Source organism: Salmo trutta, chromosome 29 (genome assembly GCF_901001165.1).
Source record: "Salmo trutta chromosome 29, fSalTru1.1, whole genome shotgun sequence".
Classification (NCBI taxonomy): domain Eukaryota; kingdom Metazoa; phylum Chordata; class Actinopteri; order Salmoniformes; family Salmonidae; genus Salmo; species Salmo trutta.
This window is the reverse complement of record NC_042985.1, coordinates 36,990,065-37,003,873: the sequence shown is the minus strand read 5'-3', so window position 1 is coordinate 37,003,873 and position 13,809 is coordinate 36,990,065. Positions and strand designations below refer to the sequence as shown.

At 39.9% G+C, this 13,809-nt stretch overlaps 1 protein-coding gene across 2 annotated transcripts in view; it reads right to left on the bottom strand.

Moving 5' to 3' along the window:
• Positions 1 to 1,289: 1,289 nt before the first annotated feature.
• The window catches only part of LOC115167542 (leucine zipper protein 2), a 176,259-nt gene continuing 163,739 nt past the window's right edge, over positions 1,290 to 13,809 (bottom strand). For both annotated transcript variants that reach the window (XM_029722073.1, XM_029722074.1), the window contains exons 11-12: positions 9,012 to 9,086; positions 1,290 to 2,095 (exon numbers count right to left, since the gene is read on the bottom strand). In XM_029722073.1, the coding sequence (XP_029577933.1) occupies positions 1,991 to 2,095; positions 9,012 to 9,086 (180 nt within the window). In that variant the 3' untranslated portion in view covers positions 1,290 to 1,990. The remainder of the gene's footprint in view (positions 2,096 to 9,011; positions 9,087 to 13,809) is intronic.

Genomic DNA, 13,809 nt, shown 5'->3' with positions numbered 1-13,809 from the left:
TCCAATTAGTGCGCGTGCCACACCCAAACAGAACCAACCTCAAAATCAAGAAAAAAAACAAAGCCTGTAACACATACATACACACTTATGTATCATAATGGTTAATGTCATTGCCATTTGAATGATTAATATATTTTCTTTATTACTTTTGACAGTCCTCATCACCTTCAATTGACAGTCCTCATCAGCTGTAAACCGATTTAAAATGTCTTCGGGACCTACCCCTAAATTACACAATGGTTCATGACACCGCTATTGAAATATATAGGTTGCTTTAAAAAGGTGTGTTATACAAAAAAAGCAAAGCTATGCTATCATTTAAAGTTACACACCTTTTGACATTCGTAACACATCTGTTGTGCATCATTCTACTTCCTTTAAAGTGACACACATACATACATTCATAACAGATCCATGACTGCTGTTGTATCATGTCAACAAGAGACTCCCCACAATCTGTTCACTTTGTTTTTAAATTAGCCCCCCAAAAGTATATTTAAATGGATTCCTAATGATTAATAGCTCTAGATTCCTTGCTGTCTTGTTTTTATTAATTTAAGAAAGTAAAATAGGGTATCTGGCGCATGTTGTCGCTAATGTCATTGGTCATGGATATGCTAAAAAAGGCGATGATGGTAGCCCTATAATGGTAGAGGTATTAGCATATTATAAGCAGTATTTTTATGAATCATTACGTTCCGGTTATATTAACCAGCCAAACATAGCCTTGCTAAAAAAAAAAAAAATCACACCAAGCCTGATTTAAATACTCGACTGCTTTACTTTTCTTTTTAACTCTGCTCCTTTATAAAGTCAGGAAGAATTCTTTTCTGTCCTCCTTTGAGATTTCGTTTAAAAACAAATGTTATTTTGGTGTTCAGCAACAAAAGAGTAAGTATTTGCTTTAATGGCTAAGGTTTTTTTTTTTTGAACGTCACATAAAACACAAAGAAATATCTGTTGCAGTATTTTCTTCAGGTCCTATTTTACATTTCATTGACCTTATGCCATAACATTATAAATACCCTTGGCCTAAAAAACATGATATAGTAGCTACTGTGATGGCTAGTTGAAGTTTCTGTAGTTAACACATGTAATTTGTACACATAATAGATTGCCTAGCGAACTGAAATATATTGTTTGATTCTCCACTTACACTTCAGGCTACCTGCACTGCAATTACATTGTACTTACAAGGGTGTGATACATTTTTACTAATGTGGCATAAGGTCTACATTTTGTAAATAGTTCTTCTTCCTTCTATAGGTTAAAAATAGACCAGTCGATTCATTTTCTCCACAAATATCCATTTAATCTGCACACATTTACTGAAAATCACAGTTTATTGAAAGAACACAGAAAGGTCAAATTACACAAATAAATGTATCTAGGAGTAACTACTCAGTGCATGGCACATTCTCAGGGAGACGACTCATTGTGAGTCTTTGGCTCTTCACCTCTAGCGTGTTAAAGGCAGAAAGAGCTCTGAAATATTAAATGTTGAAAGAAGTTGGCCAGCCAACTTGAGAGCCTATATAGTTCAAAATATGGAGGAGAGAGTAAATTAACCTTGCTACAATGAGTGACAAACCATTTTTGTAAGTTTGGTGTTACAGCAGTTTTTGATAATGGGAGTACTTATATTACAGAATATCATGACCTTACCAGTGCAAAGGGATTTATTTAGAAATAACACACATTTACTGTAGAAAGTAGTGTCCTCGCTCTGACAAAAAAAACTATGAACAATCATAAAACAAGTTACCAGTGCCATTGCTACCTTTAAAAGAAGTCTAGAATGCATGCCATTTTATTATGCAGGTTTTCAATCGAGAAAGTTCAGTTTGTTTTCGTCCAACAATTCCTGTGTCTCGTCTGCAAACTGTGTGTGTGTGTGTGTGTGTGTGTGTGTGTGTGTGTGCGTGTGCACAAGTATGTGCTCTGAAAAAGATCTCCAGATTTTCTGCATCGCCATTGATATCCCATCCATTCAGTTGTTTTTGTGTAGTTTTGTGTTTTTGCTGCCTCCCTCTACATCCTCCCTGTCATCTGAAGGCTTTGCATTAGATTTTCCATTCTGCGCTGCGGTCCTTTGCTGTTGACAATACAAAAGACAAGAATGTATAGCTCATAAACAACAGTGGCAGAGTAATAGTGAAACAATGGGCTACTGTGCAGAAACAATACTGGATTGATGACAGCAGTACTAAAAATACAGCAGTATTACAATCTTACTTCACACTCATGTTGATTAGCCTATCTCTTCTACTGTGAATATATACACTCCACACCCACTTACGGCTGGGACGATACCAGTGTCATGACGTTGCCCTCTTCGAGTACAGGGAGGACAGTTGACCACCTCCCCCTTGCACCATCCCCCAACCTACCTCCCCTCACCAGGGCCCTGTGTGAAGGGGTGGTACAATTCTAGAGGAGAATCTCTTGCCACATGGCCCAGTTGAGACACAGAGGGGTTTCATAGAGAGACACAGGAAATTCTTCCAACTCACAGAATTGGGGAACCGAACGACATTTATGTTCTGGAGAAGGTATAAAAGATTGGTGAAGAATCCAGCTACGAACTGGTCCGCTTGGTACAATTTTGTGATACTCAGAAGAGACAAAATAGCCATATTACCATAAAACTGTTTATATAATAGCCTCAGCTATGGGACTTGCATCCAAATGCTTGTATAAAATGTATTAATAAGGATAAAGCTATTTGGATTACGTTGAGATGCCATGTACTGATGTTAATGTGATAGAATGTATTTCTGTTCAAAGCATCGGCTCGCCCCCCAGGGACATGGACAGGACAAGGCGTCAAGCCTGTTCTATGTTCACGTATAAAACCCCACCCTGATTTACTTTCTTCAGGCCAGCTTACCTCAGAAGAGAGCCAAGGTTTGACCACCCAATTCCTCTACTGAAAGTTACCTATACCACGTGGTTAAACTTTTAGACTATTGAGACCGACAGAATAAGAACAAGTCTTTGATATTAATTATTAGTCTGCAGCTAAGTAAATTATATCATTGAACGCGAAGACCAACGAAATATCCATTCTATAACGACATTAATGAATGTCGCTTTGAAAGATCCATTCTAACCGAGAGAGAGAGCGAGAGAACTCTCCAACAGAACAACTCTCCAACAAGGATCCCGACGACACACTGAGCGTAAATATATATTGATAGCAATATTCCCGAATGAGTGAGCGTTCATGTGCAAAGGATTAGCATATCAATTGTTAATATTAATGAACTCTGTGTGCCTCCTAAGCTGCCCTTTATGACCCTTTGTTTAACAAGACACCAGCCATGCCTGTTTAGCCCACTAGGGCACATTACTCTACCAATTATTTGTGACGATACTTACTGTTTGTATGCTTTCTGTGAATTACTTAGTTTAGTAAATAAATGATTTTAAGACAATTGATGTATGGATGACTTTAGTAAAGGCTGGATTTGTGCAGATACAACAATTTACGACGTTTGGAATGAGACTGGACGCGAGGTAAAATACACCATTTAAACCAGAAGATAATCGGCCTATACTATAATAGAATATAATATATAATGTTATATTAAAGGAAAGTTATATTAGGAAAATTGTAACTTTGTAATCTGAATATTTTCCTTGGTGCCCCAATCTCCTAGTTAATTACAATTAAACAATTAATCAGTTTAATCGCGTGATAATAATTACAGGGAGTTAATTGATAAACATGTCTTCAGTTTAATGGTGCCCCAAAGACACGACCCCAGTATCACAATATTTTTTTTAGAAAACTTGAAGATGCCCATACACTTGTCCCTTAAAAAGCTGCTGTAAGTAAATTATTGTGCAATTTATAACTACGTTTCCATCCACAGTTTTTATGCAAGTAAAGTCATACCGTATAAAAAAAATCATGACTGCTGTGATAGAAACAGGTAGTTTCGGGATACAATTTTATAAATGCCGACCAATAATTTGTTAGTTTGACATGGTGGGATCTTTTTGTATCGGTTCAATTAATTATGTGAGAAACGGTGGTGGAAACTCTTTAATTCGCAAATATTGATATAATAACTAGAGCTGAGCATTAACCAAAATGTATTTTTTAAAACAGCTAATTGACCAACATCAGTTCAATTATTTGAATTCCATTTCATTATGGGTTTTTTCTGAGCTGAATGCGCAGTTTCTCTAAAGATGAATTAGATCAAGCCCGAACTGTGCAATGTAGTAGGGGGTTGTAGTTTCCGAAAGGCCAATATTCAACATAGTTTTAGCGTAGAAAACGTGGTAATTAACTACAATGACCATAATCTAACACGTTCCTACTTGCCCAGTCTGTGTGGGCACGGAGACAGAGAGAAGAATGCATGATCGAGAAGGATAGAGAGCAGTTGCTTTGCGAGGTATCTGTACCTGAAAATACATCATCTAAAGTATTCCTTATTTGCTTTGGGAACTAATAACATTTTGATTTTGTCAGACCGCATAGGCAGCAGCTCTATAAAGATGAGATGATGACTTGGGATGAAATAAAGTCAGCTAGCATCTGTTTAGTGTTAACCAATGTCACATTGCTGGATGCCTTGAGGCTTGCCGAGTTCTGCATGGCGTTGGGCCAGTAACCGAAAGGTTGCTAGATCGAATCCCTGAGCTGACAAGGTAAAAATCTGTCGTTCTGCCCCTGAACAAGGTAGTTAACCAACTGTTCCTAGGCCTCCATTGTAAAAAATAATTTATTCTTAACTGACTTAAAATAGCACAGGAAAAAAATGTATGAAATTGTATGAAATGTATGCATTCACTACTGTAAGTCGCTCTGGATAAGAGCGTCTGCTAAATGACTAAAATGTAAAATGTAAATAAAAATAATTTTAAAAAATCACACTGTCAGTGGCCAAGCCTTTCATTGCCTGAAGTAAAGCCAATACAAACAAACAACAGATACTAGTTAAATAAAGGTAAAAATATATATATATTTTTAAATCACACTCTGTCAGTGGCCAAGCCTTTCCTTGCCTGAAGTAAAGCTGATACAAACAATCAACAGATACCTGTACAGATGTAGGATCTTAATTTGATCACCCTGTTGCAGTGTATTTGAGGTTTAAAAAGGGTTCTGAAGTTTGTAATTTACTATTTGAAATTTCAGGCTTGATTTTCACTTACGAAACATGTATCAACCACTACAAAAATGTACATTCCTTTTAATCCACACAATAATTCACATTTCCTGTTGCTGCAGGATTATTTTCCTGCTGTAGCAAACTGGCAAAAATTAAATCAAATAAAATGGTATTTGTCACATTCTTCGTAAACAACAGGTGTCGACTAACAGTGAAATGTTTACTTAAGGGCCCTTCCCAAAAATGCGAGAGAAAAATCAATAAAAATAATAACACAAAGAATAAATAAATAAGAAGTAAAGATAACTTAGCAATATACACAGGGTACCAGAACCGAGTCGATGTACAGGGGTACAAAGTAATTGAGGTAGATAGGTCCATGTAGGTAGGGGTAAAGTGACTAGGCAACAGGATAGATAATAAACAGTAGCAGAGAGTTAGTGCAAAGAGGGTCAATGTAGATCTGGGTAGTCTGGGTAGCTATTTGGTTAACTATTTAGTAGTCTCATGGCTTGGGGGTAGAAACTGTTCAGGGTCCTGTTGGTTCCAGACTTGGTGCATCGGTACCGCTTGCTGTGCGGTAGCAGAGAGAACAGTCTGACTTGGGTGGCTGGAGTCTTTGACAATTTTTAGGGCCTTCCTCTGACACTGCCTGGTATAGAGGTCCTGGATGGCAGGAAGCTCGGCCCCAGTGATGTACTGGGCCGTACGCACTACCTTCTATAACGCCTTGCGGTTGGATGCCAAGCAGCTGCCATTCAAATCCGTGATACAGCCAGTCAAGATTCTCTTAATGGTGCACTGTAGAGCCTTTTGAGGCTCTGAGGGCCGATGATAAATCTTTTCAGCCTCCTGTGGGGGAAGAGGCATTTACATGGCTTCTTTACACCTGTGTTGGTGTGTGGACCATGTTAATTCCTTAGTGATGTGGACACCGAGGAACTTGAAGGTCTAAACACGCTCCACTACAGCCTCGTCGATGTAGATGGGGGTGTGCTCGGACCTCCATTTCCTGTAGTCCACGATCAGTTCCTTTGTCTTGCTGACCACACTGCCAGGTCTCTGACCTCCTCTCTATAGGCGGTCTCATCGTTGTTGATGATCAGGCCTACCAACGTCATGTCATCAGCACCCTTGACGGGCCCCCGTGTTAAAGATCAGCATGGTGGATGTGTTGTTGCCTACACTACACCTGAGATGCGGCCCATCAGTATTCAGTCCCAGGGTCCTGAGCTTAGTGATGAGCTTAGAGGGCACTATGGTGTTGAACTCTGAGCTGTAGTCAATAAACAGCATTCTCACATAGATGTTTCTCTTGTTAATGTTGGAGAGGGCAGTGTGGAGTGCAATAAAGATTGCGTCATCTGTGCATCCGTTAGGGCGGTATGCGAATTGGAGTGGGATGATGGTGTTGATGTGAGCCATGACCAGCCTTTCAAAGCATTTCATGACTACAGATGTGAGTGCTACGGGTTACCTTGGCATTCTTGGGCACAGGGACTATGGTGTTCTGCTTGAAACATGTACTGTAGGTTTTACAGAACCGGTCAGGGAGATGTTGAAAATGTCAGTGAAGACACCTGCCAGCTGGTCAGCGTATGCTCTGAGTACATGTCCTGGTAATCTGTCTGGTCCCGCAGCCTTGTGAATGTTAATCTGTTTAACACACATTGGCTACGGTGAGCGAGATCAGAGAGTCATCTGGAACTGCTGTTGCTCTCATGCATGGTTCAGTGTTGCTTACCTCGAAGCGAGCATAGAAGGCATTTTGCTCATCTGGTAGGCTCAAGTCACCGGGCAGCTCATGGCCAGGTTTTTTTTTGTAATCTGTGGTAGTTTGCAAGCCCTGCCACATCTGACGAGCATCAGATCCGGCGTAGTAGAATTAGATCTTTGTCCTTTATTGACAATTTGCATGTTTGATGGCTCGTCGGAGATTGTAGCAGGATTTCTTATAAGCGTCCTGATTAGTGTCCCGCTCCTTGAAAGTGGCAGCTATAGCATTAGCTCAGTGCGGATGTTGCCTGTAATCCATGGCTTTTGGTTAGGATATGTACGTACGGTCACTGTCGGACGACTTCGTCGATGCACTTATTAATGAAGCCGGTGACTGATGTGGTAAACTCTTCAATGCTATCGGATGAATCCCGGAACATATTCAAGTCTGTGCGTGCGAAACAGTCCTGTAGCTTAGCAACCTCTTCATCGGACCACTTCCGTATTGAGCATGCCACTGGTACTTCCTGTTACAGTTTTTGCTGGTAAGCAGGAATCAGGAGTACAGCTTTATCGTCAGATTTGCCAAAGGGAGGGCGAGGGAGGGCCTTTAGTGCATTTCTGTGTGTGTAGTAAAGGTGATTTCAAGTTTTGGTGCCTCTAGTTGCACAGGTGACATGCTGGTAAAAATGAGGTAAGACGGATTTCAGTTTCCCTGCATTAAAATCACCGGCCACGAGAAGCGCCGCCTCTGGATGTGTCCTTGTTCAGACACGACTCTGAGAAACATAGGATAGGATAGTCTTGAATGGAGCTCTTCCAGTTTGTTCTCTAGTGATTGTACATTGGCCGACAAAACAGAGGGCATGGCAGTCTAGATGCTCGCCGAGGTAGTTTAATTATGACGCCACCTCGCTTACCTCTCTTTTGCCGCCGCTTCCTCTTTTCAAGACCTGGATGATCAGGGCCTGGTCCGGGGTAAACTTAACGTCCAGAGCTGCTGACTTATTGAATTCGAAATCTTCCTTCAAATTGAGGTTAGTGATTGCTGTTCTGTTTCCAGAAGCTGTTTTCAGTCATAGGAAATTATGGCAAAGAAATTTAAGATCAGCATTAAAAAAACACATAAAATAGCAGAATTAGTCAGGAGCTCATAAGACGGCAGCTATCCACTGCAGCGCCATCTCAGCAATCACAGAGCCATCTCAGCCAAATTAAGATCCTACATCTTTAGGCTACATTTATCCTGCCAGCTTTAGTGACGAACAAACTAAAATCAGTCTATGAAGCAAAACACACCCTGAAAGAAATATACATTTAAGAAAATAAAAAAAAGACAAAATTTTTGTTATTCTCAGTATTTTTTGAATGGTGACTACCCTACATGGCAGTGGAATTTAGGGTGACTTAAGGTCTCTTTCGCTCCCTCAGTCAGGCTGTTTAGTATCACATGCTCTGGGTGGCTGGCTACCACATGGCCCTATCAGTGAGGGATCAGCCCCTTTGTGAGCACCTCTCCATTTTTATTAGTCAATCTGACAATGACCACAGGAGGGAGAAAGCACTGGGTCTTCGCTTTTCCAAAGCTTGCCTGTGACGAATAATATTGTCACTTCCATTCTATTTAACCTTTTCTCGTCCCAGGTTAGTCTCTATTGTAATATAATCTCTTTTACCAGGGACCCTGGTAACAGAGATCATACTGTAGGTAAGGTATAGGTATAGCCATTTCCCCTTAAAACGGTTACAGAATCGATGGTAGCTGAACATATTTAAGCATGACAGAGATGGAGAAATCCCACTTAAAATGCATGGCAGCAGCTCAGTTACACAGTGTTACACTACATTGCAATGGGATCTGTAGTTGCTATACCATCTGCCACATTCAAACAGGCGTGACACTGTTTCCTTATGATTGAGCGAGCCAGGCTTGGATTAGTTTGGCAGAGTGCAATACAATCAATATAATAGTTCAGTAGATTGTGGTGGCATTTGCTGTAACAATATGTATGTACATGCAATGTATTCATTTCACCATAATATCCCACACAGTGCACATTGTCACATGTGGTTTAAGAGAAATTGGAAAATTCACATGGGGAGAAATGCAAGAGGCACCTTGTAGAATGGGTATTATGTTATGTACATAAACATTTAAATGCTAACCTGCTGTTCAAGTAGCTTTTTACTGTCGGGAGAGGATTCTGTCTCCGTCTGGTTTTGGAAGCAATCCCCGCCAATCTGTTGTGAGACAAAGAAACACAAACTTCAATGTATTTATTTATGTGACTGGGACAGTGCACATTAATCAAAATGTCAGTGTAAATCTATGTAAATGTCCCAGAGTTAGCTAAACAGATAATTTCATCCTAACTTCATAAGGCCTGATCAAACAAGCTGGTCTAATGAAAATGCATGAGATGAAAATGACTATTTTACTATTGATTAAAACAATTTTCACTGTGTGTGTCCATGCATTCATGCGTAAAAGTCATACAAGGACATCATTAGCGCCAGCGTGATCATTTCAAAGACAAAACTTGAATATACAGAGGTGGGATCCAGGTCTCTCACAACTTGTATCCTTTCATTGTTGGATGAAAGTAGAATCCAACATTTCCCTTTGAACAGATCTACTTTACTTGTTACACCTACAGTGCTGTACTGTGGCTAAACTACCACAGATAATATAAAGACATACACCTCAATCTCTGTTTCTACCCTCCAGTGTGGATCCTGGCAAATAGTATTTAATTCTGTTGTGACTGCCCCATCGTCTTTGCTTTCTTGGACAGTTACCATAGAATTCATATAGCTTAGTGGCAGTTACAGTTGAAGTCGGAAGTTTACATACACCTAGGTTGGAGTCATTAAAACTTGTTTTTCAACCACTCCACAAATTTCTTGTTAACAAACTATAGTTTTGGCAAGTTGTTTAAGACATCTACTTTGTGCATGACACACAACAATTTTCCAATAATTGTTTACAGACAGATTATTTCACTTATAATTCTGTGTATCACAATTCCAGTGGGTCAGAAGTTTACATACACTAAGTTGACTGTGCCTTTAAACAGCTTGGAAAATTCCAGAAAATTATGTAATGGCTTTAGAAGCTTCTGATAGGCTAATTGACATAATTTCACTCAATTGGAGGTGTACCTGAGGATGTATTTCAAGGCCAACCTTCAAACTCAGTGCCTCTTTGCTTGACATCAAAATCAAAATAAAAAAAAATCAGCCAAGACCTACATTTTTTTTTAGCCCTCCACAAGTCTAGTTCATCCTTGGGAGCAATTTCCAAACGCCTGAAGGTACCACGTACATCTGTACAAACAATAGTATGCAAGTATAAACACCATGGGACCATGTAGCCATCATACCGCTCAGGAAGGAGACGTGTTCTGTCTATTAGAGATGAACGTACTTTGGTCCCCTTGGCTCAGTTGGTAGTGCATGGTGTTTGCAATGCCAGCATGGTCTGTGCAATGCCAGGGTTGTGGGTTCGATTCCCACGGGGGGCCAGTACAAAAAAAAAATGCATGAAATGAAATGTATGCATTCACTACTGTAAGTCGCTCTGGATAAGAGTGTCTACTAAATGACTAAAAATGTAAAATGTGAAAATGGTGTGAAAAGTGCAAATCAATCCCAGAACAACAGCAAAGGACCTTGTGAAGATGCTGGAGGAAAGAGGTACAAAAGTATCTATATCCACAGTAAAATGAGTCCTATATTGACATAACCTGAAAGGCAGCTCAGCAAGGAAGAAGGCACTGCTCCAAAACCGCCATAAAAAAAGCGAGACTACGGTTTGCAACTGCACATGAGGATAAAGATTGTACTTTTTGGAGAAATGTCCTCTGGTCTGATGAAACAAAAATATAACTGTTTGGCCATAATGACCATCGTTATGTTTGGAGGAAAAAGGGGGAGGCTTGCAAGCCGAAGAACACCATCCCAACCTTGAAGCATGGGGGTGGCAGCATCATGTTGTGGGGGTGCTTTGCTGCAGGAGGTACTGGTGCACTTCACAAAATAGATGGCATCATGAGAGAGGAAAATTGTGGATATATTGAAGCAACATCTCAAGACATCAGTCAGGAAGTTGAAGCTTGGTCGCAAATGGTCTTCCAAATGGACAATGACCCCAAGCATACTTCCAAAGTTGTGGCAAAATGGCTTAAGGACAACAAAGTCAAGGTATTGGAGTGGCCATCACAAAGCCCTGGCCTCAATCCTATAGAACATTTGTGGAACTGAAAAAGCGTGTGCGAGCAAGGAGGCCTACAAACCTGACTCAGTTACACCAGCTCTGTCAGGAGGAATGGGCCAAAATTCACCCAACTTATTGTGGGAAGCTACCCGAAACGTTTGACCCAAGTTAAACAATTTAAACTTTCTTAAAATAAAGTGGTGATCCTAACTGACCTAAGACAGGGAATTTTTACAAGGATTAAATGTCAGGAATTGTAAAAAACTGAGTTTAAATGTTTTTGGCCAAGGTCTATGTAAACTTCTGACTTCAACTGTACATTTCCTAAGAGTCACTCCTCAGTTTACACAAATGTTTCAGCAACATTTAGCTAGGGCTCTATCATTATGGGGACCATTAGCGAGATTTGGTTGGGGGCCTCCTGACCTTGCAGGAGAAACATGCTAAGTGGCGGAGAGAAAAGAATGCAGCTTTAATGTTAATGTCCTGCAATTCTACACATTTTAACATGGGGCGTAGAGATAATGTTGCAGTTTTAGAGCACATTTTCTGCAATTCTACACATTGTTACATGGGCCAGAGAGAATATTTAGTAGTTTTAAAATACATTTTACTTATGTTTGACATGGGCGGTGAGAAAACGTTGCAATTTTAAAGCAAATTTGCTGAAATTCTACACATTTTGCAAAGGGGTGGAGAGAAAACATTGCAGTTTTAAGCAAATGTCTTGCAGTTTTACAAATTTGCCATGGGATGAAGATAGAATGTTACAGTTTTATAGCAAATTTCCTGCAATTCTACACATTTTCCCATGACATGCCATGTTAATATGCTACACGTATCTGAGTATGCATGCCTTGCATGCCCAGTCAGTAATTTGGCCATGATTACTACAAGGTTTAGATACCTGGCTAGATTAATTTACCTAGCAATCTATAAAATGCTAGTTGACATGGGCTAATTGTTATGTCAGTCACTGTTGATGCACTACCAAATGTCAAAATTGCACCTTCTAGAACTTGGGACCAATGTTCCCTCAAATGTTTTCTGTCACTGAGCAAATTTCAGATCTGCAGAGTGCAAAGTTGAACATTGTGAAAATTCTGTGCAACTTCCGGCGTGACTTTACTGTGAACACTGACGCTGTACCTGCTTTAATTTACTGTTTTAACAGCGGCCAAGTAGGCTAATCTGGCTATTTGATCATAATGTAGGCCTACCAGAGTTGTCTACCATAAAAAACTATGGAGGAAATGCATCACATAACATTTTAACATGGAAATAGCGGTACTATCTATCAGCCTACAGCCAATGTGTGTGTTCCATGAGACTTTTGAAACAAACATGCAGGGCTTGACATTAACCTGTTTATCCACAAGGAGCTGACTGAACATTTTGTTGTGTTGATAGATGCACTTCACAAAATAAAGTTAATTATTATTCTCATATCATTATTAGAGAGAATCAGACAAAACAGCTACCCTCTGCCTATTGGCTACTTAGCCTATTCAAGCCTGTCTCAAAATACAACACTGCCCCCTTTTATTTTTTTACTCATCCCAATTTCGATCTTGTCTCATTGCTGAAACACCCCAACGGGCTCGGGAGAGGCAAAGGTCGAGTCATGCATCCTCCGAAACATGACCCACAAAACCGCGCTTCTTAACACCCGCCCGCTTTACCCGGAAGCCAGCTGCACCAATGTGTCGGAGGAAACACAGTTCAATTGACTACCGCAGGCAGCCTGCAAGCACCCGGCTCGCCACAAGGTGTCACTAGAGCGCGATGAGACAAGTAAAGCCCACCATGGCCAAACCCTCCCCTAACCCAGATAACGCTGGGTCAATTGTGCGCTGCCCTATGTGACTCCTGGTCACATCAGGTTGTGACAGAAATGTGCGCACGTGGCTCCATGCAGCTCTCGCTTTAGGGGGGTGCATTTGCAGATACAGTACAACCTTATGACTCTGAAATGTCAATCTGGGTTCAGAATGTACAGATTATTTCAATAGAAAAGTACAGACATTTATTATTACATAAAGATAATACTCTTCCTTCTTTCTAATCACATCATCAAATATATTAATTAATGTTCATCACACATTTGTTAACGCGAAAGTTCCCTAAAATGACAAATGCTCTATATCCTAGGGATGAATATCTAGCAACAATGTTAAAGCTTGTGTCCGTAAAATGGATATCGGTTCAGAACTTTTGTGATACAGCGCAGTTAAAAATATATGGCAAATAAAAATCTAACTGGATCATCTTTAGAGATACCGTAGAGGGAGGGGTTGAGGGTAGTTGAAGGACGGGATTAAAAACAAACAAAATATAACTATTGTAAAATACATTGTGTCCGTAAAATGTATATTGTATGTATAAGATGGAAGTAGAAGCCTAAGTGCTGTTGTCAATTAGTTTACTCCAATTAGGGGAGGGGTGGTAAGGTTAAGAAAAAATAATAAAGGAAAACATATTTTTCTTAATATACAGTACCAGTCAAAAGTTTGGACAGACATACTCATTCCAGGATTTTTCTTTATTTTTACTATTTTCTACATTGTAGAATAAAAGTGAAGACATCAAAACTATGAATTGACATATATGGAATCATGCAGTAACCAAAAAAGTGTTAAACAAATTAAAATATATTTTATATTTGAGATTCTTCAAAGTAGACACCCTTTGCCTTGATGACAGCTTTGCACACTCTTGGCATTCACTCAACCAGCTTCATGAGGTAGT